This window comes from Halichoerus grypus, chromosome 1 (genome assembly GCF_964656455.1).
Source record: "Halichoerus grypus chromosome 1, mHalGry1.hap1.1, whole genome shotgun sequence".
NCBI lineage: Eukaryota > Metazoa > Chordata > Mammalia > Carnivora > Phocidae > Halichoerus > Halichoerus grypus.
This window is the reverse complement of record NC_135712.1, coordinates 196,993,215-197,019,675: the sequence shown is the minus strand read 5'-3', so window position 1 is coordinate 197,019,675 and position 26,461 is coordinate 196,993,215. Positions and strand designations below refer to the sequence as shown.

Here is a 26,461-nt window from a genome sequence, read left to right as displayed (position 1 = left end):
CCTTCCTAGGAATGGAGTAGCCCACCAATATTTTGGGAACCAAATAGCAAAAAGGGACTGGGAACCTTCCAGTTCAGCAGGTGAACTTTCTCTCAGTGCCTGTTTTCATTTTGGCATCTCAGCCCTTAGCTGTTGCTGTATCCTTGAGAACAGATCCTCAGTGAATAACTACTCCAGAGAGCAGCCCTCAGTCTTCTGACAGGATGGTAAAAGTCTGGTCACCTAGGGACATGAGATGGCAGAAGAGATCTTGGGGAGACTGTAAATCAATCTTTCTGTTTTTAGCCTTCATATCCCAGTCCCACAGAGGTACCTGGTGATACCTACAGTTTCTGAGATTCTTGCTTCCTATTGCTGTCACTTCCAAAGGCTCTTGGCTGTCGTCTTTCTCGAGTATATTAAGTCAGTTACCACAAAGGCTTTCAAGATGTATTCACCTCTTCTGATTACTGTGTTCTTATTTCCTGTTTCCTTTGTCTCTGTGGGCATATATATTTCTTTACTGTCATTTTAGAGGATTTGAGCTGAAACAGACATGAGGGAACATATGCAGTCCACCACACCAAATATAGAGTTCGGCACATTTATTCTTTTTTTATGACAGCATTATTGAGATATAATTTGCATACCATAAAATTTACACTTTTAAACTGTACAATTCAGTGTCTCTGATTATATCCATCTTGAAAGACTTATCACAAATTAACAAGATCAAGTTAATAATTTATAACTTCCCACAAAGAAAAGCCAAAGACCAGATGGCTTAATTGGTGCATTCTACCAAATTTTTAAAGAAGAATTAATACCAATCCTTCACGAGCTCTTATGAAAAATGGAAGAAGCAGGAACACTTCCCAACTCATTTTATGAGGTCAGTAGTACGCTGACATGAAAACCAAAGGCAGACATTACAAGAAAAGCAAACTATAGACCAATACCCCTTATAAATGTAAGTGCAGAAACCTTTAGCAGCATACTAGCAAACTGAATCCAGGAACATACTAAAAGAAGTATACACCATGAACATGTGGGATTGATTCCAGAAATGCAAGGTTGGCTTAACATATGGTAATCAATCAATGTAATACACCGTTAAATAGGATAAAGGACAAAAACAGGATCATCATAATGGATGTAAAAAGATCATTTTTTAAAAATCCACCAAACTTTCATGATAAAATCATTCAACAAACTAGAAGTAGAAGGGAATTTCTTCAGACTGACAAAAGGCATCTATGAAAAACCCACAGCTAACATCATACTTAATAACAAAAGACTGAATGCTTTCCTCTTAAGGTCAGGAACAAGAGAAAGACATCTGCTCTAACCACTTATATTCATTATACTGGAGGATCTAGCTGGAGCTATTTGGCACAAGTTTGGAAAGGAAGAAGTAGAACTATCTCTATCCTCAGATGGCATGATTTTGTATACAGAAAATCCTAAGACATCCATAAAAACACTATCAGAGAAGTTAGAAACAAGTTCAGCAAAGTTGCAGGATACATAATTAACATACAAAAATCAATTCTATTTCTTGGCACTAGCAAGACCGTATAAAAAAAATCAACTGGAAAGGGATCATAGACCTAAATGTAAGAGCTAAACTATAAACCTCTTAGAAGGAAACAGTAGTATATCTTTATGTCATTGTATATATCTCCTATCCTTTTACTTTTGAGTTTATGTCTTTGAATCTAAAATATGTATCTTGTAGACCACGTATAATTAGATTATGTTTATTTTTATCCATCTTCCCATCTTTGCCTTTTGATTAGAATGTTTAGTCTGCTTACATTTACTGTAATTATCAAAAAGGATTTACACCTGTCATTTTGCTATTTGTTTTATATCTGTCTTATATCTTCTTTGTTCCTCTCCTCCTCCATTTCTGCCTTCTTTTATGTTAAATATTTTTAGTGTGCCATTTTAATTCCTTCATTGTTTCTTTTAGCGTATTTTTTTACATATTTTTTATTTTATTTTATTATGTTATATTAATCACCATACATTACATCATTAGTTTTTGATGTAGTGTTCCATGATTCATTGTTTGCGCATAACACCCAGTGCTCCATTCAGTACATGCCCTCTTTAATACCCATCACCAGGCTAACCCATCCCCCCACCCCCCTCCCCTCTAGAACCCAAGACTATGGACTCCGGGAAACAAACTGAGGGTTCTTTTAGCATATTTTTAAAGTTATTTTCTTAGTGGTTGCCCTGGGAATTACAATTAACATCTCAATCTATCAGGTTCACTTTAATAGTATACAAAAACTTCACTCCAATAAAGCTCCAATTCTTTCTTCTTTTTTGTGCTGTTACTGTCTTATAAATTACATATTTATACATTATAATCTCAACATGGTTTTATAATTATTGCTTTATGCAGTTGCCTTGTAAATCAAATAGGAAAAGAGTTACAAATTTAACATATATACTGTCTTTTATATTTACCTATATAGTCACTTTTCCTAGTGCTTTTTATTTCTTCATATGGATTCAAGTTACTGTCTAGTGTCTTTTTAGTTAAGTCTGAGAGACTCCCTTTAGTATTTCTTTTAGGGTAGCTCTACTAATAACAAATTCTCACAGCTTTTTTTTTTTTTTAATCTGAGAATGTTTTAACTTCTTCTTCATTTTTGAACGATAGCTTTGCTAGACTTAAGATTCTTGGTTGACATTATTTCAGTACTTTGAATATGTCATTCCACTGCCTCTGGCCTCCATCATATCTGTTCATAAGTTACCTATTATTATTGAGAATCATTTGTACATGATAAAATTTTTTTCTCTTCTTGTTTTAAAGATTCTCTGTTTTTGCATTTGACATTTGACTATGATATCTCTGTATATAAATCTCTTTGATTTTATCCCGTTTGGAGTTCATTGAGCTGTTTGGATATGTAGATTAAAGGGTTTTTTCCATCAAATTTGGGAAGTTTTTAAAATATTTCTTCAAATATTTATTCAAAATCTCTTCCTCTTTTTCTCTCATCTCTTCCTGACATTCCTATTATTTGTATGTTTTTACAATTGGTGGTATCCCACATGCTCTGTTTTTCTTCATTTTCTTTCTGTTCCTCTGGATAATCTCAATTGACATATCTTTTAAATTTGCTGATTCTTTCTTCTGTCAGTTCAAATCTGCTGTTGAGCCCTTCTAGCAAAATTTACATTTCAGTTATGGTACTTTTAAATTCTAAAATTTCTATTTGATGCTTTTAAAATAATTTCTGTCTATTTTATTGATATTCTCTATTTGGTGAGATATTGTTCTTGTACTTTCTTTTAATTCTTTAGGCATGGTTTCCTTTAGTTCTGTGAGCATATTATAACAGCTGATTTAAAGTCTTTTCCTAGTAAGTCCAACATTTGAGCTACTTCAGGTAAAGTTTCTGTTGACTTCTCTTTTTTCTGTGTATGGGTCATACTTTCATGTTTGATTTCACATATTATAATTTTTTTGTTAGAAACTAGATAATTTAAATAATGTGGCAACTCTTGAAATCAGATCCCCTACCACATCCCAGGGGTGGTTGTTGTTGCTTTTTGTTGTTTTGTTGTTGTTATTGATATCAGTTTGCTAGCTTATTTAGTGACTTTCTTGGACTAATTCTTTAATGTCTGTATACTTTGTTGTGTGCAGCCACTGAGGTCTTCATCTTAGTGGTCAGCTAGTACCTGGACAGAAATTTCCTGAAATGCCTTAAGTCATAAGTCTTTGATACTTTGCTAAGTATCTGTATGTGTGTGTTGGGACTCACCTTCAATGCTCCAACCGTTTACATTACTGCCTTAGCCTTCACTTCCTGCTTCACACAGAGCCTCAAAGTCAGCCAGAGCAAGAGATTAGGCTTCTCAGGTCTTTCCTGGGAATATGTACAGCCCTGAACATGTGTGTGGACTTCTAGGTTCCCAGGAATATTTCAGAGCTTTTCAAAGTCCCCTATAGGTATTTCATTCCCCAGATTTTTCTTTTAAGTCTTTTGGCAATTTTCTTAATGCCCTAATGACATGGCTGCTTCAAGCAACTTGGATATTAAATTATTATGGCTGATTTTTTTCCATATATGCCCTAGGTAAAAGGCTCTTCTCACTGAGTGAGCTCTGGGTCAGATCAGGGAAGCCCTCTGAATGGGGATTTCCCAGGTTGCTGCCAGACAGATAGAAAAGTAGCAATTTGGGGGGGTGGCACTTTTTCAGGAGCTCACTACCACTGTGGTTCTACGGTTGCTTGTTTCCAAGGATATACCATGGAGGTAGGAAGAGGAATGGGACAGGAATGGGACAAGCTAAAGTGCAACAACTTTCACCGTTCTACTGAGATTCAACCATTTTTCTTGAATAACACTCCTTGGATTGTTGCAAGTCTTTGCTTAACCTGCTTTGCCAGTGTTCTCATTACTTTCATAGAGGAGCACATTTTGGAGGTCTTTACTCTGCCGTTCCTAAAATGCTTCTCCTGTCAATGTGTTCTTAATATTCAAGAGAGCAGGTTCTTTTTAAGATTTTATTTATTTATTTTAGAGAGAGAGAGAGAATGTAAGCGGGGGGGGGCAGGGAGGGGCAGAGGGAGAGAGAGAGGGAGAGAAGCAGACACCACGCTGTGTGCAGAGCTCAATCTCAGGACCCTGAAATCATGACCTGAGCCAAAAATCAAGAGTCGGGCACTTAAACAACTGAGCCACCCAGGCATCCCCCAAAAAGCAGGTTCTTATAGTCAAGTGCTCAAGGGCCATGGCTCAAATAATGAGACCCACAGACCCAGTTGGATACCAGTTCTGCTGGACTCTAGCCTTCCGAACACTTTGGGCTTTAGGCACCAGGCTCAGGGTGCAGAGCTGCCTCTGTTCTACCCAGTTTGGGTCTGCTCCCACCTGGCCTGAGAGAGTGCCTCGATCTCACTCTCATACAGGCCTCTAAAAGAAAATAACTCACAGAGGGAACCGGAATCTAACCCACTAGTCCTCTCCGTTCTCATGGTCTGGAAGTCAGGAGAGCCCTGTTAAGGACATGCGTGCTGTAGTGGTAGTGGTGGTATCTCACATCAGATTTTCCTGCTGGATCAGGAATTCCTGCTGAAGATTTTCTGTGTGTTCCGGAACCTAATGAAGATGAGTGTCTTCCCTCGGGACTGGATGGTGATGAGACTTCTTACAAGCAAGTGAGTGTGGAAGGGCCCTGCACCAGCATCAACAGAGCTATTCTCAGACTAAGGAGAGAGAGAGGGAGTGTGTGTTTGTGTGGCAGAGAGAGAAAGCAAGACAGAGATCGTTGCCAAGGCCATGGGGACAGAAAAGACAGGGTAAATTTGAAAAATGTTTGGAGGCACAATCAGTAGGACTTGACCATTTACCATAAGTTCAAGATGAAGAAAGTGTTAAAGATAGTTCAAAATGGAGTCTTAAGTGCCTGGCAGAGATGTCATGGTAAGGATAGAAAAGGAAGGTAAAGATGTGAAATCATAATACCCAGAGAAGTCTTCTCCTTGAGGGAGGCCTGTTCCATGGACCACTGGCCTCTGTTGCTGTCTAGTTTCAGGCAGTTATCCCAAGCCCTCCTCTTGATTTGATTTCTGTTGTCTGCCAGACACTGCCTGCCTCCCACAGCTAGTGCTAATTATCCACCCAAGACCTGGCTGTAAGGCTCTGACCACTTCTGACTCCAGCAACAGAATTCACTCTTAGACTGCCCCCAGATTGTCTCTTCCATTCATATTTCTAGCCTGTGCTTCTAATTGGCAAACCAGACAAGTAGTGCAGGTGGTAAGGTGCTGGCTCATCTGGTCTCCCTCCACTCGGGAGAAGGCCACTTGGCCTCCACTCTCTAGCCTGCTGCCTTCTCCCACTGATCTGCTTTCTTTTCTTTTTTTGAGGGAGAGAGAGCAGGGGAGGAGGGGCAGAGGGAGAGAGAGAGAATCCCAAGCCAACTCCACACCCAGCACAGAACCCAGTGCGGGGCTCGATCTCAAAACCCTGAGATCATGACCTGAGCTGAAATCAAGAGTCTGACCCTTAACTGAGGCACCCAGGCGCCCTGATCTGCTTTTTTGTTGGCATTATGCAGAATGTAGTGATATTATCTATGTTAGATATATTAGCAAGGTATCAGCATGGTTCCACTTTGTACCTTTTATAGGGCACTTTTTTCTTTTTCAAAACTGCAAACATTTTATACAGAACAGAAAATGGTTATAACCAAAGTTGCACATGTTTTTTCTCTATTAGTGGATTTTCCATTTGACTCCCTCTTGTTTCTTTTTTAAGATTTTATTTATTTATTTGAGAGAGAGAGACAGAGATAACGACAGAGATAGCGAGAGAGAGCACAAGCGGGGAGGAAAGGGAGAAGCAGGCTCCCCGCTGAGCAGGGAGCGCAATGTGGGACTTGATCCCAAGACCCTGTGATCATGACCTGAGCAGAAGGCAGATGCTTAACCGACTGAGCCACCCAGGTGTCCTTCCCTCTTGTTTCTATCTCTTAGCTCTCGTCTGAGTACTTCAGGGCCCTCAGCCCATCCTACAGGAACAGCCTCTTCTTTTAAGGCTTGTACCTTTCAAATTTGTCACCTCCTGTGCCAGTGGACTAGTCTCTCTAATGCACTGTTTTTGCCTTGCCCCTCTTCTGCACCAAAGACAGGGCACTCAGTGTTAGACAAAAGCTCCTTTGCCAGGCACCAAGGCCCTCTGTAATCAAACCCTTACCTGCCTGTCCCACTTCATTTCCTTTCTACTTTAACCTGTGCCCTCGGCTCCAGCAAGCCAGCCTCCCATTGTTCCTTATATGTACCCAGGCTAGAACTGAGAGTGATATTCTAGACCAAAGGCTGAAAACAAATAACTTATAGATAAAAATAATAGCATGTGACAGCAGTAGGGATTTAATCATTATAAACCCTTATAATCAAGGAAATAATAAAATTATACTGTAAGTCCTCTGGTAGTCGTACCTTCACTACCCAGAAGTTCTCAAAATACTAGAATCACTCTTTGAACTAGAAGAAATCTTAAAGAGCCAACTAATTCCCCCCACCCCCTGTTATAGGCAGGGAAACTGGGGCCTAGACAGCAGTTGTGCCAAGGCCAGGTAATGGCAGAGCTGGGCCTAGAACCCACTGATGTTCTATGGTGTACTGCCTACTGTGGGGCATTTCTCCAAGATCAGTTTTCTGTGAGGTTTGTGCCATCTATTCCTTTCCTTTATAGTCAGATGTTACATTAGAGAAAGTTGTACTCAAGACGTTTACTCATAGGTCGTAGATGCTAAGCTGTAGGATGCCATTAACCCCACCAACCAATGCCTTGTTCCCTTACTGCAGTATTATAGTCACTACTGTCCAGTACCTGTCTTCCGCACTGCACAAGAATTTCACAGAGACAGACTTTGACTTTAAGGTAGGAGCTCCTGAAATCCATCACTGTCTTTGTAATACACTAGAAAGCCAAAAAACAAGCTCACTGTTTTGTTTCTGGGGGTTTTTTTGTTTTGTTTTGTTTACTAAAAACAACCATTTTATTTTGCTCACAATTTTTCAGGTCAGGAATTAGAGAAGAACTCAGCTAGGTATCAGATGGGTGGCTGGGAGCTGGGGCAAGCTCACTGGTTTTTGCTTTATTAATATGTTCATAGTATTGAACCACTTCCAAGTTTGATAGTGACTAGGATATAACCTAAGAGCGCCCCTGTTGGAGGTGCTGGGAGCCAGACATCCGGGAGTAGGCTTTCTAGGCCAGAATCAACACTATGGGTTTCAAGGAGTCAAGAAAGGAAAAAAAAAAAAAAGTTCTGTTTGCAAAGATACTTAAAAAGGAAAAAAAATCAAGATCTTAAAATTGTGAAATGAATTCTGTGCTACATCCATATATTTAGAATCTCTCTGCAGGGTTAAGGACTCAGGCTGTCACATGTTTTCTCTTTCTCTGTCTCTCTAGGTGTGGAATTCTTATTTTAGCCTGGCAGTTCTGTTCATAAATCAGCCAAGCCTTCAGCTAGAAATCATCACTTCAGCCAAGAGGAAGAAGATTCTAGATAAGTAAGACATATGTCTCTTCTTCACCTCCCTACCACATGCCCAGATGGGGTTATGTTTCAGTGAGAGGCTCCTCAGAAGTCCACAAGGTTCTCACTGAGTAGCTTCCCAAGGAGCCAAGTGTGAGAGTTCAGTTGAGAGCCAAATGGCTTAGTTTGGGGGGAAGCATTAGAAACAGAGCTGAAGGGCTAACCTTACTGGGTTTGTAGCCCTGCCTTCCTGAACTTTCTCCCACTGAAAGCTGACTTCTGTGTTACTATTTCTAGGTATGGGGACATGCGTGTGATGATGGCTTATGAACTGTTCAGCATGTGGCAGAATTTGGGTAGGTCTTTTCTCCCTATCTTTCCCTTCCACATATTGCAAAGCCAAATAAAAAGTGACAAGACTAATAACTTCTCCCAGGTTTTATGGATGTTAATTCAGACCCAAGAGACCTTTACATATCTTTAACGTAACACCTCAGCCAGCTGGTACAGCACATGTGCACAGAACTCTTGGCAGGGAGACTTAGGCTGAGAAGCAAGACCCCAGTAACACATATGCACACCCCCTTTTTTGAGAACTAAAGTCAAAAGGAGAAGAATATAAAGGCTCTAGGAGTTGTTCCCGGCTTAAGAACTCATGCCGGTAAGATCTTCTGTGCTCTTCATGTCCCAGTGCAGATGTTGCGGGTTCAGAAGCATAGATCTTTTTTTAATTTTAATTCCAATATAGTTATCATACAGTGTTATATTAGTTTCAAGTGTACAATATAGTGATTCAGCAATTCTATACATTATTCAGTGTTCATCGTGGTAAGTGTACAGAAGCAGAGAACTTGGAGATATTCAGCACATGAGCAATATTTTCATAAATATTGGAACACTTTTTGGGTCTCTGGTATTCAGACCACGCAGATCAGGTTTCTCACACCAAATGCATGAGGATTGCATGCAAGAAGGGAAGTACAGCCCCTAGGTGAAATTGATTTTAGCTCCCTTTCGTTCAGCAGCTTCTCTAACATCCAGTGCTTTTGATCTGAAATTGTCCGAGTGCTTGGTAGAATCCTTGGATTGCCCTGGTGACTAGGAGAGTCATCCTTTGGTACTATAGGCTTCTAAGTGGCCTCTCAGGATGCTAGAAAAGCCGTTACTCTTCCTAGCTATTACTCTTTTCAACTGAGCTCATGACTCTGAGGCCTTAGGAATGATGGTTATAAAATCTTAGAATCCTCCATTAACCATCTCAATCACTAACCCTGGAAGCAGCAGACAAGGTATGAGGTATTCCTGCCAGTGAACACTAGGGCTTCTCTCCATGAGAAGGGATACATTTTACCAAGCAGGCTTTCCAGCTTCAGTACTCCTACACCCTGCAACCAGCATAGTCAGGGTATAGACTTTAACCCTAAACTTGACTCTGAAATTCCCAAGAACACAAGGTACTTACAAACTGTACCAAATACCAAGATTGGAATATGTAGAGTCAGCCTCAGGGCTAACATTTGCTTTCACGATGGAAGAAATAAAAAAGACGCCAAGTTTGCCTGATAAAGCCATTCCTGCCTCTTTTTTGTGTGTGTGTGTGGAAATGGCATTTTCTAGTCCTCAAGAACTGACTTTACTTGGCTGTAGCAGTCATTACACAGGCCCATACTTTTTCTCCTTTATAGTCTCCGAAGGACTGAAAGCAGATCTCTAAAAGATGGCTCACTCCGTTTCACCACTGCAAGGAAAAGTTCTGTCCCACAGTCCTCAGGACTGATCCTGCCTTCTGGGAACATGCCCCATATCTCAGGCCAGTCACAGGGAAACCTGCACCACCCACTTGCCATGGAAAGGCCTTATGAGAACGTTGGAGGATGTGCTGAGCTGGTCTGAGTAGATGTAGTGCCGCCATCAGAAGTGCAATGTGAAGACAAGGGGCAGGGATGGGGAGGAGTACAGACAGAGTCCCCAAACCATTCTGTCCTAGAAGGGCTGTGCAGAAGGCTCCTGCTAACTCAGGAGGAGGCCTCTTGGGCACACAAGAGCACAGGCAGTGAAGAGGCTCATGAACTTCAGGCCTCTAGCTGCTGGACCAGGGGCTGTGAACATCTTACCACTTAAATTCCTCTGCCCAGGGATAGGGCATTGTGTTTAAGCAGAAATATATGGATTTTCCTTGCTAAATCAACACTGAACAGGACAATCTGAACCTATAGGGTTACTCAGAAATCCTATTCTGCCTAAAGTAGTAAACTCTGTTCCTTGACTTTGGAATGATTTTCAGGTAGTTTGCTGCACCTCCCATAAATTCTTTGAAAAGGTAGTTTTTGCCTGTTGAACATTTGTTTTAGCTGGGCTGGGCCAGTTTCATCTATGAACTCTAAAAAGCCAAGAAAAAGAGTATCTCAGAAAGCCATAGTGGAGAGCTTGCTTTGTTCTCAGTTGCTTCCAGGGCATTTGAAAGTATGTACTGTGGCCCCACATGGGAAGCTTCCATAGAAGGAGCTAAAAAAGCATAAATTAATATCTATTGGGTTTTGTTGTTCAGGTGAACATAAGATCCACTTTATTCCGGGAATGATTGGTCCTTTTCTGGGTGTGACACTGGTCCCACAGCCAGAAGTGCGGAATATCATGATTCCCATCTTTCATGACATGATGGACTGGGAGCAGAGGAAAAATGGCAACTTCAAACAGGTAAGACAACACCTGGCAGTGTTCAGGGTGCTCTCCTCTGGATGGACCCCTTCTGCCCAGGCAGCTGATCCAAATGGCCAGACTGTGGTTTCAGTGGGAATGGGCTGTAGCTTGGCCATCTTGAATCCTGTTCAAGGGTTTTCCCTTACTTGCCAGCCAGAATTGATTTGTAGATTTTCTTTATGAAGTTAGAGGTCAGAAAAGAATCAGAGGAAAGGAATGGAACATCTTAGAACTTTCTGTTCGAGGAAAGAATGGCTTGAGACTATAACCTCCCAGCTTCATTCAGGAGAGGGCCCTAGGAGCATATTGCCCTTCCTCTCTGGTGTGTGGTCCAGGCATTTCTAGGACTAGAACCAAGACCAGATGACTTCTCATGGCTCAGGGTAGCCCAGAATTTCACAGACTCCTGCACGGAGGGGTGGGTCCAGGAGATATAAGACTTTAGCTTCTGACTAAATAGCTTCAAGCTGTGCCTCTGTGCAAATCTTCTGCTACCTCTAAGGTAGAGGAGATGACCCCTGCCTTTCTATGTGTAGCTCCAGAGAACAGGACTAGGATCAATAGAGATCAATAGGGATCAGGTGATTTTAGCTAGTAAAAGAAATTACTTGCTAGCAATAGGAACTGTCCAATGTAGCTGGCCTGCTTTAGGGGATGGGGAGTTCCTCTTTACTGGTGATTCTCAGACACTCCCAGGAGGCCTCTAGGAAATTTCTGTACTGGGTTGGGGACTGTACCAGTTCCCCACTAAGCTCCCTCCCAACCCTGTGACTCTGGGATGAGCCAGTGATCTTAAAGTGAGTGACTATAACAGTGAGGAGCAGACCGGGCAAACAGTAATTCTTAAATTATTATTTATTTATTTTTAAATTTATAGAGTAAAATTCATTCTTTGTGATTTACAATTCTGTAAATTTTGGCAAACACATAGTCATGTAACCACCACTATTCTAAATTCCTAAAAATTCCATCTTGCTACCTTTTTGTAGTCAAACTTTCCCCCATCTTTAATCTATGGCAACCATTGATCTATTCTCCACCACTGTAGGTGGGCCTTTTCCAGAATGTTATGTGCATGGAATCATGTAGACTGTAGCCTTTTGAGACTGGCTTCTCTCACTCAGCATGCCATCGAGAGATTCATCCATGCTGTTGCATGTGTCAGTTTTTCTATGGCTGAGTAGTATTCCATTGCAGTTTATTCACCATTTGAAAGACATTTGCATTATTTCCACTTTTTGTTGATTATGAATAAAGCTGCTAACAAACATTTCTTTACAGATTTTTCTATGAATATAAACTTTCATTTTTCTTAGGTAAATATCTAGGAATAGAATTGCTGGATATCGTGGTAAATGTATGTTTAACTTTCTAAGGTGCTATCAAATTTTATTCCAAAGTGGCAATACCATTTTGTTTTTTTTTTTTAAAGATTTTATTTATTTATTTATTTGAGAGAGAGAGAATGAGAGAGAGCATAAGAGAGGGGTTAGGGTCAGAGGGAGAAGCAGACTCTCCGCCAAGCAGGGAGCCCGATGCGGGACTCAATCCAGGGACTCCAGGATCATGACCTGAGCCGAAGGCAGTCGCTTAACCAACTGAGCCACCCAGGCGCCCGTGGCAATACCATTTTGAAGTCCCAACAGCATTGTATGAGAGTTATAGTTGATCCATATGCTCACCAGAATTCGATATCATCTCTTTACGTGTTTATTTTAGCCACTTTTTTTTTTAAGATTTATTTATTTATTTGAGAGAGAGAAAGAGAGAGAGAGGGAGAGCACAAGTGGGAAGAGAGGCAGAGGGAGAGGGGGAGAGAGTGAATCCTCAAGCAGACTCCCTGATGAGTGCAGAGCCTGACGCAGGGCTCAATCCCAGGACCCGGAGATCATGACCTGAGCTGAAACCAAGAGTTAACCAACTGAGCCACCCACGTGCCCCTATTTTAGCCATTCTAATAGGTATAATAGTTGTATATCATGGTAATTTTAATTTCCATTTCTTTAATGATTAATGATGTTGAGCATCTTTTAATGTGTTTGTTTACCATCTTTATATCTTCTTTGGTGAAATGATTATGCAAAACTTGTGTTCATTTTTAATTGAGTTATGTTTTTTTATTGTTGAGTTTTGAGGGTTCTTTATATATTCTGGATGTCAGTCCTTTGTTGAATATATGATTTACAAATATTTCATCCCAGTCCTTAGCTTGTCTTCTCATTTACCACAAGCAGTGTCTTTCACAGAACAAAAATTTTTAATTCTTATGCAGTCCAGTTTCTATAGATCATGCTTTTGGGATCATATCTGAGAACTCTTTGCCTAACCCAGGACCACAAAATTTTTTCTCCTGTGTTTCTTCTAGAGGTTTTATAATTTTATATTTAGATTTATTAGCTATTTTGAGGTAACATTTGTATAAGAAGTGAAGTATGGGTCGAGACTTTTTTTTTTCTTTTTCCCACATGGTTGTCCAACACCTTTTGTTGAAAAAAATACAATTTTTTGTCAAAAATCAGTTCACCGTATGTGTTAGGTTCTCTTTCTGGACTCACTAGTCTTTCCATCTATGTCTTATCTCTTACCATTACCACACTGTCTTGATTATGGTAGTTTTATAGTTAGTCTTAAAATCAAGTGGTGTGAATCTCCAAATTTGTTCTTCTTTTCCCCAATATTGTCTTAGCTATTCTAGTTCCTTTTTCTGTTAAGTCTCAGAATTAGCATGTCAATATCTGCAGAAATTCCTGCTGGGATTTTGATTGAGATTGCTTTGTATTTTACAGATCACATTGGAAAGAATTGATATCTTAGTAATGCTTAATACTTCTAGTCCATGAAGGCAATATGTCTCTCCATTTTTTTAGGTATTCTTTTATTTCTTTCATTAATGTTTTATAGTTTCCGCATATAGATCTTGTACATGTTGTTAGATTTATATGTATTTCCTATTTTTTGGTGCTGTTATAAATTACTCTGATTTTTAAATTTTATTTTTTAGTTATTTGTTGCTAGTACATAGAAATACAATTGTTTTGTATACTAATATTATTTTCTACACCCTTGCCAAACTCACTTATTAGTTCCAGAAGGTTTTTGGAGATTCCCTGGGATTATCTATTTAAATAATCCTATCACCTTCAAACAGAGACAGTTTTATTTCTTCCTTTCTAATCTGTATGTCCCTTCTTTCCTTTCCTTTCCTTTCCTTTCCTTTCCTTTCCTTTCCTTTCCTTTCCTTTCCTTTCCTTTCCTTTCCTTTTTTTTAGAGAGAGAGTGTATGTGCAGGTGCAAGTAGTAGGGGCAGAGGGAAAGGGAGAGAGAATCTTAAACAGGCTCCACACCCAGTGCAGAGCCCAATGCAAGGCTCAATCTCACAACTCTGAGATCATGACCTGAGCCGAAATCAAGAGTCAGATACTTAACCGAAGGAGCCACCCAGGCACTCCTTTTTTTTTTTTTTTCTTACCTTATTGCACTGTCTAGGACCTCTGGTCTGGTGTTAAATAAGAGTGATGAGCGTGGACATCCTTGCTTTCCTCTTAATCTTCAGGGAGAGCATTTGGTGTTTCACAATTAAGTATGATGCTAGCTCTAGGTTTTTTATAGATGTTCTTTATCATGGGTAAATAGAGTTTAACATAAGAATCCTTTTTTGGAGTGTGCAGCTCTAATGCCTTTATTTCTTTGGGAAATAATAGCTTTAAACAGAAAAGAACTGTTGCTTTTCTGTGTTGTCACAGCCTTCTAATTGTACAAAATTCACAACTGCCTGATGAGAGAACCTAGTTACCAGAAAGTAGATGGCATTGCAGAACTACACCATGGGTCATCTGAGTCTGTTAAAAAAGGGGCTAGGCCATTACTACTACTGAATAAAGAAGGTTACCTTTGTGGAACACTAACTTGGAACTCATTTGTCTCACACTTTAAGACTCAGCTGTTAAACTATGTTCTTTCCCTCATTAAGACTGCCGTGGGGCACCTGAGTGATTCAGTCGGTTAAAAGTCTGACTCTTGATTTCAGCTCAGGTCATGATCTCAGGGTTGTGAGATTGAGCCCCATGTCGGACTATGTGCTGGGTGTGGAGCCTGCTTAAGATTCTCTCTTTCCAGGGGAGCCTGGGTGGCTCAGTTGTTAAGCGGCTGCCTTCAGCTCAGGTCACGATCTCAGGGTCCTGGAATCAAGCCCCACATTGGGCTCCCTGCTCAGCAGGGAATCTGCTTCTCCCTCTCCCTCTGCCCCTTCTCCTGCTAGTGCTCTCCCCCGCCAAATAAATAAATAAAATCTTTAAAAAAAAAAAGGATTCAAGGATTCTCTCTCCCTCTCCTTCTGCCCCTCCCCCTCCCCCAAAAAAGACTATTGTGAATAATTGATATCTAGCAAGTCATGTAAACCTTGTTATCCCTGGTTAGAAAAATCTTGCTGCTGCTTCCCTATCAGATATTTTAAAAGAGTGGTCTACTCTTTGCATCCCCCCCTTTCCACTTCCCACCCTCCTATCCATCCAGTCTAGTGTGTATTACGTACCCACTTCTGTTGAAGCTGCTCTCTTCAAGATCACCCATAACCTTCTAATCACCAAAATTCAATGACATTTTTGTCTTGATTCCAATTGTGCTTTCCACAGCTTTGGCTCTGTTAACTATTCCCCTACTTCCCACCTACTAACACTATTTCTTCTAATTATAAAAACAGTAGTTATTTAATGTAGAAAAATTAAAATTATACTAAGCTATAATGAAAAAAAAATTTTTTAATTTAATTTTATTTTACTATGTTATGTTAGTCACCATACAGTACATCATTAGTTTTTGATGTAGTGTTCCATGATTCATTGTTTTCATGTAACACCCAGCGCTCTATGCAATATGTGCCCTCCTTAATACCCATCACCGGGCAAACCTATCCCCCCATCCCCCTTCCCTCTAAAACCCTCAGTTTGTTTCCATTGCATATTTTTTCCTGCTTTGTCGAAGATTATTTGACCATAGAGTTGAGGGTCCATATCTGGGCTCTATAATGAAAAAATTTAATCCGTAATCCTACTATACTAGTAACTTGGGTGGGGGGGGGCAGGGTATGTCGTTTTTAGACTTTTTTTCCATACATCGAGGTTTTTAAGTTAAAAAATGGAGTCATTGTGTATATTGGGGTTTCGGGGACCATTGTGTATATTGACTTTTAATCTCCCTTTTTTAGTAGCACCTTGTCATCACTGTCTCTTCTTGCCAGTTAATCCTCCTCGGTACTATGCTGTCAGTTTAAAGGCCACAGAGTCTTCCACTGCATGGCTTAGACCACTATGGTTTTAGTCAGGCTCCTAGTTTTAGAAACCTAGGTTCATTCCAGATTTTTGTTGTTAAAATTACAAAAAGACATATCCATTCTTAATTATTTGCTTAGGTAAACTTCTCACCTATAATTGCTAGATCAAAGAGCAAAAAGCCTTCCTTAAGTTTTTACAACACCACTTCTCAAAATGCTGCTGTCCACTGATGTCTCAAACTGCAGGCCACCCTCTCTGTGTGCCCTGTCCCAAGCACTGAGCATGCTGAGCTGAGTCAGCTGTTGTTCCTGCCTCTTCTTTCAGATGATGAGCTAGCTCTTGGGAACCCAGAATGGTACCTGAGACATGCTAGATTCATGGAGATTAAAATCAAAACTAACATTCATTGAACACTTCCAAGAGCTAGGGCACAGGGATACCAGAGAGGACTGTTAACCTCTGTTACTGCTTCATAAGAGAGGAAACATAGACTGAGAGAGGTAAATATCTTGTTCTGAAGTAGGCAACTGGTTGTCACAGGACAGATGTTTGTTGAATGAATGAGTAACAAGGTGTCACTTGTCACTTCAGGAATATTGGGTCCATAGTATAAAAGTAACTATGCAAACCTGAAATTGTCAATATTACCAATTATGACACGATATACTTGAAGAACTTAGCATTTCATTTGACTCAAATACATTGGTTTTGCATACATTGATCTTCAGCATTCCATATTTTGGATTTCTCAGTTTCTCCTAATAACTTCTTCCTTTATCAGCACTGCAGAAGTTGATGAAGTAATGTCCCTATAGCCTTTGATCACCAGCTCCTTTGCCTAACACAGAAGTTCTAACACTTGACTAGGTACCAGAACTACCTGGAGGGCTTGTTTGAAACAGATTGCTTCTCTCCTTCCCAAGTTTCTGATCCACTGGAGCCTGAGAATTTGCATCTATTTTTTTTTTTTTAAGATTTATTTACTTATTTGACAGAGTGAGAGAGAGCATGAATGCGTGCAAGTGGAAGGAGGGGCAGAGGGAGAGGGAGGGAGAGAATCTTAAGCAGGCTCCACACTCAGTGGGGCTTGATCTCACGAGCCTGAGATCATGACCTGAGCCAAAATCAAGAGTCGGACGTGTAACCAACTGAGCCACCCAGGTGCCCTGAGAATTTGCATTTCTAATGACATCCCTGATGACTGATACTGCTGGCCCAGGGACCCATTTTGAGAACTCCAGGAAACTGCTGCACCCATGTGTGCACTGTTATATTTTCTGCTGCTCCAGGCCCCCTCCCCTCCTTTGCCCTGTTCTGGAAAATACAATCTACCTGTACCTGCATGTGTGAAAAGAGATCCCTTGTTATAACAGACTCTTCTTCCCCTGGGGGGCTTGTGGCCAGCTGATTGCTCCAGTAAGACAAAACAAGATTTGAACTGAGAATGAGAGACCTTGGCCTCTGGGCTTGGCTCTTCCTGATTTTACATGACCCCAGGCAAGTCCCTGCTGAAGCCTCTTCACCACACAGAGAAAGACAAATGGCATCCATCCCTAAGGACCCCTGGTCTCAGATTTTCTCTTTTCTCTGAAAGGCATATTCAAGCCACTGACTCATCAGGCCAGACGTAAATGTATGACAGTCTCCATCCTGGCCACATAGCAGGCCACTATAAACAGGACCGTGTTTATTCATCCATTCTCATTTTCTGCTGAAGGGATTTCAGAAGCCATAATTGCCTTTGATGAATTTCTTAATTCAATAATTTTTTTTTTTTTTTACTTCATTGCCTTAGGACTCTTTGGCCCTATGTGAAGTGAGAAAATGCTTCTGTTACAGCTCATTAAAAGCAGCCATGCCATTTTTGTTTATGTGAGGTATCTGTATAAATAATACCACAATACGACATTTTTTTTACAGTACCACATTTTAAAGGCTAATTAGGGGTTTAAAAGATTTTTATCTCACATCACTTACAACTATTTTCTCACCTCAGAATAAATCCAGGGAGGCTGATTAGAGAAGTGGCTGAGCCCAGCTGACTGCCTTGCAGATCCATGGGGTAGGAACGAGTACAGTCTTTCTCCTCACAGTGTAGGAGTCCAGTAACAAATGCGAGGGCCCCAGTGGTGAGACCGTGGCAGAGGCAGCAGCCCCAGCTCTTTAGGTCCTCTAGGGACAAACAGTGGAGCATTTTACCCTGAAGGAGAATCTCTGAAGGAAAGACTCATACCTTGCTCAGCTCAGAGTCATGTCAGCCATTACAGTGAGGACTAGCCCTGCAGCAGGCTTCCTTTGTGACTGGCTGACTGGAGGGTAAAGTTCTAACCAAATGTATTTTACTCACACAATTTCTTTCGAATGAGCATTTTTTAAGAAAAAAAAATTGGGGCACCTGGGTGGCTCAGTCGTTAAGCGTCTGCCTTCGGCTCAGGTCATGATCCCAGCATCCTGGGATCGAACCCCGCATCAGGCTCCCTGCTCCACAGGAAGCCTGCTTCTCTCTCTCCCGCTCCCCCTGCTTGTGATTCCTCTCTCGCTGTGTCTCTCCCTGTCAAATAAATAAATAAAATCTTTAAAAAAAAAAAAGAAAAAAAAATTGACAAAAGCCTTTTTTGGATCCAAAATACTTTTCTTTCCAGGGAATCCTTGCCTTTTGCCCCTAGACTGGGAAAAGAGTATCTGAGGTGTGTAAGTTCCAACTTTTATTTAAACCACTCGAGTAGAAGGCCTTCTTAATCGGGAGAGGCAGGGTGGTTTCTTGGTGCTGTAGATGAGATCCTGCCTTCTCTAGGATTTATTTGGTACAAGGAAAAAAATCAGGAACCAGTTCCCCACCATCCTCACTTGTGGCAGGAGTTGGATTTCCCATCCTTCCTCTGAGGTCAGCTTGGGTTTACGAAGTCTCTGTTTCCTTCTAGGTGGAGGCCGAGCTGATTGACAAGCTGGACAGCATGGTGTCAGAAGGGAAAGGCGACGAGAGCTACAGGGAGCTCTTCGGCCTGCTGTAAGCTGTTTCAGCCCCTGGCACCCCACGCTGGGGGAGGGGGTGAAGTGGGATGATGAAGGGTAGGGGTGCAACCCGCACTGGGCAGGCTTCAGAGGGTGGGTATCAGGAGAGACCTGGGTCGTTCCTAGTCAACAGGAAGATGGCATTATGGCAGCAAGCTCTCTCAGGGATTGCCATAGTTGAGTAAAGAGGTAGAGACAGGCGATAACTCTGAGCGCTTAGATTTGCTGATAGGAAAAGGGTCATCCTATGTCTTCATAGCATGCACTGTATCCAGTTGGGCAAACAGCCCATGGGGACTCAGTGAGGGCTCAGTGTTGACATTTCTAAGAGGAAAAAAGTTAAATCCCTGGTTTGTAAGATGGTACAGTCAGCTTGGAAAAAGCACTACCCATGGGTATTGTGACTTTAACAAGTTGTACCCACTCTCCAGGTCAGTTTCCCTGTTTGTGAAATAGGTGGTTGTACTGAATGATGTCAGGGGTTCTCCCAGGTCCACCATTCATAGCTTCTATCTTGAACTGATGGAGGCCAAGAGACCTTACAGGACTTCCACAGGGGGCTAAGTCCGAAGGAGGGACTCAGGGGAACCATGGTCCTTCTAGATAAATAGTGATGTTGGACATTTTATCTTCCTAAAGAACAAAATCTTAAGACTCTTACAGCTATAGAGTCCCTTCCCATCTTACTCATTATTTCCAGCTTTAATATTTTTCTTTTAGTGCCATTTTGAAGACAAGCCTCTAACGTATTTTTCCAATAATAATACTGTACATTTACTTAGAACTTTACAGTGTACAAAATGTGTTTGACATTTCTTACTTAATCCTCACAACACACCTGTGAAGTGGGCAGGGCAGAAATTATCCTCATGAATAGAGGTGATAAAACTGAGCTCAGGGAAGTGTTATCCTGCCCTCAGTTGAATGACCAGTGAGAAGCAAGTCTGTGGGGGGAAGACCCAGATCTTTCCATTTCAAGAGGGGTAATCTTTATGCTATATCCTGCCCACTCTGTTCCTTGATGAGCCACACAATAAAATATGAATTTATTTGAAATTTAAATAATTATGATTTGTGAAAATGAATCCATACTTTAGTATTGTTCTTTTAGCTGAAGATGTTTCTAATTGTGGAAATAATGCAGAGAAATCTCTTCCTAAGTCACTAACAGATGATTTTACTGCAAAGGAAAAAGCACACAAATAACTTGCATTTACTAATTACCTGACCAAATAGTGTTTCATAAACTCTTCTAAATCATGTCTGAGAGCTGAAAGTTGCTGAGAACCATGGAGCAGCATTTCCCAATTTGTGTTTTGGGGAAGATAATAAGTGGATCATGGGCTAATCAGTTCAGAAAAGATTCAGTTAAAATTGAACAGGCCTCTGTATTGTAGGACTTCTCAAAGCCTACAATACAAAGAAAGTTGTGAAATCTCTCCAACGGGAGTGTGACCAGCACTTCCCAGGCTTGTTTGCTCACAGACACCTTTCTCAGTCCTCCAGAACAGCAGGGCTCTATAGAATAGTTCGGGAAGTACTGACACAGTGGCTTCATCCGCACAGCTCAGAGGCCAGAGCAATGGTGCTGCCTTCTCTCTCTAGTAACATGGGTCACGTGGGAACCCCTCACTTTCCCAGAAGCCTCGGCTCAGGCCACACACTGTGTGGAGAAGACCATCACCATCATGGCAGCATGAACAGCAGCCAGGCTGGGCCTCTAGCTGGGTCGGCCATTCCAGGTGACTTTCACGACTTTCAGGGAGTGAGGGACAGTGTAGAAAGGAATCGGGAGTGAGACCTGGGCCTGGGCTTATCACTGGAGCAAGCAGAGAGTCCAGGTCATCATCCCCTAGGAGAGATCTGTGAGAAGGCAGAGAAGCCACAGGCTGCCCTGAGGTACCAGGAGCATGGGCTGGCAAATGAGAAAAGGACCTAGGCATTTAGCTCCTGGCTCCAGTACGTTTCACAGGGAATCATCCCCTGACAGTGGAGATGACTAGGTCTAGCTCCTGGATTCACTCACTGCCTATCCTACTGGACCTCAAGACTAGTTGGAACCTTTTTCTTGGTTTACGTGGAAAGGTTAGTTTGTATGTTTGCTGAGGATGCCTCTTGAGCAGTGATAGAGGTCGACGGCCAACTGCAAAGCCAGGTCCATCCTCAGGGTTCTCACTCAGCTGCTGTTTCAGAACCAACCTCACAGCATACACCTAAAGGGCTGGGGCTTTAAAACCCCTTCCTCAGTTCATTGGCATCCTTAGGAACTTACACAGGAAAATGGAAAATATGCTCATCTGTTCCTGCCAGTTCAGTAATCACCTTGTCTTTGCTTTCTGCTGCATGGAGTAGAACCCAGCTGTTTGGGCCCTACCCCAGGTAAGACTGCAGTGTGGTAAGTCTGCTGTCTCCAGATCCATCACAGGCCCCATGGGCTCTGGGACCTCAGTCTGGTGCCCAGGGAAGGCTCATGAATTGTATATTGTGTTTGTTTCCCCTACCCTCCTACCGATAGCCTGCTGGAGAAGGTTGAACAAGAAACATGGCGTGAAACCGGCATTTCCTTTGTGACCTCAGTCACCCGCCTCATGGAACGCCTTCTTGACTACAGGTATCTTCTCAGGCACCTACCTACCTGACCTTCTCTGATCAGGATACTTTCCTCAGCAAGGACATCCCCTGATCTTAAAATTGAGACCATGTGGCCTTTAGGGGGAGGACTGTTCTGGTTTTGGGTGCCATCACCAATCATTAGGAAGCTACCAATGGCCAAGGAAAGAGAAGGAAAGAGCCTTCTCCCAAGGGTGGGCCAGGGTTTCCTGGGATCCCTCATAATATGTGCCCCCAGGGGGCATCCCAGGGACATGTAGCCATCTGACTTTCCATCCAGAAAGGTTAAGGATCAGAGGAATGGGCACAGCAGAGCAATGCAGGAAACAACAGTAGGTCCTTTGTGCAGATGTTCCTGAGGGCCATATGGCAGGTGGGCAGGGAAATGTCACCTGGTGCAGAAGTGGGACTTTATTGGACTTCCAGTTGGTTTTTCCAGGGACTGGGGACCCTACTTTTCCATGCCTCTATTCTTTGCCTGAAGTCTACTTATTTCTGTCCCTTGGTCCTGGTCATGAATAGATTAGAGGAAGCAGACTGTGAGCTCAGAGATCTTTATGCTGTGTTCAGTCTGAGAGTTCATGTAAAATTAGTTTTTTCATGAAGTCTTGCCTTCTGTCATATCATGGCTTTTGAATTACTCCAGAAGTGGCAGTGAAGCCCCTATTGCAGGCTTATTCTCTCAGCAGAGTTCATGTGGTGGCTAAGGGTACCTTTTAGGAGCCTAGAGGGTTAGGGAATGAAGAAGAATGACAGAGGGAACCCATGGCCAAGCAATAGTTGTCTCCTCTGTGCTATAAGATGTGCAAACGCCAAGAGAGAGCACCTATGTAGCAGGAAATGAGGGAGTTTAGGCCACCTCTGGCTGCTGCTGAATAGAGGGTCCTGCTATGCCAAGACTTGTGCTTTGCAAAGAAGACTCAGGTGTCCTGTGCACTAGCCAGGCATGGGAATGGAATTCCGGAGAAATGGGCTCACGTCTCAAGCATCCCCTTTTCCTGTAGCACAGTTGTGCTTGTGTGAGTTTCAGTCCATTTTTCCTGAGCCTTATGAGGTCACAAGTGGCCTTTTGGGGACCCCTTTTAGAATAGTGGACTCCTTTGCTCATGCCACATCCCCAGCCTTTTCTGCAACTGCCATCAGACAGGGAAGAAGGGTGGACAAAATTCTATAACTTCCCCCTCACTGAAACGTTTACTAAAGGTCAGCTCTATTCACTGTGGCCTACCAGAAAGAGCTGAAATTAATTTCTTCGCCTAGTTCTAGCTGCCTGTTTGATTTTTGTACCTACCTTGTACAAACAACTCAAACTCATGGCCAAAACCAATCTCATTCTCTTCTATTTCTTGTCTCAAGAATGGTTCCTAAAAAACAAAGTTCATACTCTTTCACATGGCATCAAAGCCCCTTCATAAACTGGGCTTTGCCCACTTCTCCAGCCCTGTCCCCTGACAGTCCCCACTAGCCATGTGCACACCCTAACCTCCTAGCGTTGCTCCTTGTTAATGCAAAAGGAAACACCGCAATGCTTATGATGGCTCTTATCTATTAAAAATGTACCACGTGCTCTGTGCTTTACAAACATTGTCTCTAATCCCATATGCAGCCCTGAAGGGTTATCCTTGTTTTTATCAGTGAAGAAACACCATTGGTATGGAATGCCATTGCTAGGATCTGAACCCACATCTGACTCAAGAGCCATGACCTATCCCCTCATCCATGTTGTCACCACTCACATCCTTCTCTTCAGGCTTCTCCACATGTTGTGTCCTCCCAAGAGGGGCCTTTCTACCAAGCCCCATCAAGGAGGCTTTCCCAAATAGGAGCTTACCTGGATCTTTGCACATACTTCTTTCAAAGCATCAGTCACCTTGGATGATGATCATTCTTCACCTTTCTGACTCATTCAATTGAAGAGAATGGCTCCCTGAGGACAGGGACCTTGTCCTTATCTCCCTGGTCCCCTGCAGGAAGTCTTGATGGTCCTCTGGCACATATATAGTACATATTGATTGATGGGAAGACCATGCAGGAACCAAGAAGTCTCTTCAACCCCAGTGCGGTTTAGTTCATCAAGAACCTACTAAGAAAATAGTTGTTGACAGTTAAATATATACACATTGATTATACAAATAATTAATAGGTTTACTCCAGAATGAGGTGAACCTAGAGTGTAAGACTCAGTTTTAGACTAACATGAACCTCCTCTGAGTACCTCTTCAACTAATGTCTTCAGCTTTTGTGTGAATGATACTCTATGTCAGTTATAAAGATGTTCACTGGTGGCTTCTGTATTTCCCAGGTGAGGAAGCAGAGCCCCTGGGGTTTGGGGGTGAGGGGAGTGGTTTTCAGTGTCCTGGAATATGCAGGGACAGAGCTAGAGTTGCCAAGCCCTTGGGGATTTAAGTGGAACCCTCCATCTGGAAGAGGAACTGGAGGTTATGGAGCCTGCCTTTCTCAGGCCTCTCCAGTCTCACTAAGGGCTGCCCTGGCCCTGGTCTAGGTCAGCACCAGCACAATGCTCACAGCCAGTTGCTTCAGAAGCCTCCTTAGGAGAGTCTTCCCTATTCATCCTCCAGAGAAAGAGTGCAGGAGAGCAATGGCTGCACCCAAGTCAGAAGCTTTAAAAGGTGTCCTCTCTGTTGAGTAGCCACACAGAAGAGAAGAGTCGGTTGTTAGCATTACATGGGAGAGGCGGTCGTAGCGCACAAAGGTGTGTAGGGAATGCCCCTGGTATCAACGGGTTGAGGCCAGTGCTTTTCTGTTTAATTGACTTGGCAGTAAAGTTCTAGTTATGGCCAAACAGAAGGTGATGCCTGGTAAGTGTTTCAGATGCTTTCTAGGAAAAAACAAACCATTTAATGCCAAAGTAGCTAGTTGAGATCTCACTGCCCTCTCTGGGGCCAACTTATTGGAGAGACAGATGCCTCCTGCCACTTTGTGTGTTGCTTGTAACAAGTTGACCATCTGGCCCTCCTCTTGAAAAGTCACAGCATTTTCCTGTCCCTGCTAGCTCCAAACGACAGACTCTGCAGTGGCATGTGCAGGACCCCCATGTCTGGCTACAAAGGAACCAAATGCCTATGACTGATAGGGAACCCAACAAGGAGGACCTTGGTTCTAAATCCCACATTGCTGCCAACTCTGATAGTAACCCTCCATAGAAGGAAGGCCACTTGACTTTGCGGAATACCATGAGAGTTGTGAGATTTTTCAGTATTCCTTTCTTTCAAAGAAGTCATCCCTCTGGAAGTTGGATTACAGCTGGGAAGATGGGGATAACTGAGTTTGTCAAATGATCACCCAGAGGTTCAGCGACTTGGACTAGGGCTCCTGACTCCCAGCTGTGATGTTCCTCACTGAGCCCCATGCCTGTCAATGGAGCAAAGCCAAGACACTCTCTCCGCCTGATCTTAGTGTTCCATAAACCCGCTTATGCCGCCTCTCCCTAACCCACGGCTGCACAAGGAACTGTATCTATACACTAGAGCAGCAAGGGGTTCCACAGAAGGAAGCACAGCAGGCAGATGGGACTCTGGCTGTGTGTACAGGAGGCTTCTTGCCGGATTCATCAATCTGGTTCTCCTTCTCCTCTGTCTCCTTGTGCCAAGCCTCTGTTCCTTCCAGAGGAGCTTAGTTTTGACCTCTCTCTCCCTAGGGAAGGATCCATCCTCAGTGTTTCCATTGTTCTGTGTCTCACAGGCCAGCCCTGACCCCTCCTACACCCAACCCTGCCCTGCTCATCTTAGCGTGAACACAGCCCCAGCACTGGCTGAAGCTACCCCTAAGTCAGAAAGAAACTTCAAACGTGTGCTTCCCACTAGTGCACAGGAAGGACAGCATAGGGAGAAAAGCCAATGAGGCAGTAACATGACGACCATGCCATGGTTGCTATAGTCACAGGGTCCTGAAGCTAGGTCCCTGGAGTGGAGCATCTTGGCTTCTGTTGAACATTATCCTACAAAGGGAACTTTCCCTATCAGAAAACCTCTGTGCCTCTCCTTCTGAGGACTTGGGCATTCAACATTCTCCTTTACTGATACCCTCTTCTGTGCTGAGGCTATTGGTCGGTGCCACTTTATGCCCTAATGAACGATCTGGGCTCTACACTCTGCCACCAGTTGAACAGAGATCTTTGAACCCTAGAAGTGGTTCCAAAGCTCAGAGGGAGCTCCCTGTACAGTCCCCATCTGTGGAAGCATTTTCTGTTGGAGAGCATCCTAATTTCGGGTTTAGTCATACTAACGCCTCCGTGACCCTGGAGTTCTATGCTTTGTCCCAGAGGCAGCACTTCATGCCATGAGACATTCATTTGTGTTCTCCCATCCAGGGACTGCATGAAAGGAGAGGAAACAGAGAATAAGAAGATCGGCTGTACTGTTAACCTGATGGTGAGAGGACACGGGCCCTTCCTCGTATCTGCCCAGTGGAATGGTTTCTGTCCTACGTGGTGCTGGCCTTGGCCCTTCTACAGTGGCTGTTAGGCTAAGGGTTTGAGTCAGGATATCAGCTCTGTCACTGGTATCTTGGAGACCTGCACCTCATCAGTCACATTCCCACTTGGGAAAGGAACGACATGAGCTTCTTTGGACAGAACTCCACCCTGTCCCCTTGGCAAGGTCCAGTCAACCTTGACATACCTAATTCCCAGTCTGCCTTGGCACTCTGCCTCTTCCTCACTACTTAGGACGCCCACAGATCTGCCACTGGCCCCACCACACCTGGGGAGCAGGTGTGCCTTCTGGCTGGTCCTTTCTCTTTCTGGTGCCAGGTGCCTCCATGCCTGCCCTCCTTCTCCTGCCCAGTGCACCCAGGGCTTCGGCCAGCTGCCTGGAGCTCAGGTATGGCCACTACAGGTGGAAGCC

General features: G+C 42.9%; 1 protein-coding gene across 5 annotated transcripts in view; it reads left to right on the top strand.

Annotated features, from left to right (window-relative positions):
• Positions 1-26,461, top strand: part of DOCK3 (dedicator of cytokinesis 3) — a 589,066-nt gene that overhangs the window by 528,872 nt on the left and 33,733 nt on the right. For all 5 annotated transcript variants that reach the window (XM_078077688.1, XM_078077697.1, XM_078077693.1 and 2 more), the window contains exons 28-36: positions 5,076-5,170; positions 7,325-7,400; positions 7,938-8,038; positions 8,302-8,360; positions 10,553-10,701; positions 18,896-18,981; positions 21,339-21,365; positions 21,502-21,597; positions 25,927-25,987. In XM_078077688.1, coding sequence (XP_077933814.1) covers positions 5,076-5,170; positions 7,325-7,400; positions 7,938-8,038; positions 8,302-8,360; positions 10,553-10,701; positions 18,896-18,981; positions 21,339-21,365; positions 21,502-21,597; positions 25,927-25,987 — 750 coding nt within the window. The remainder of the gene's footprint in view (positions 1-5,075; positions 5,171-7,324; positions 7,401-7,937; positions 8,039-8,301; positions 8,361-10,552; positions 10,702-18,895; positions 18,982-21,338; positions 21,366-21,501; positions 21,598-25,926; positions 25,988-26,461) is intronic.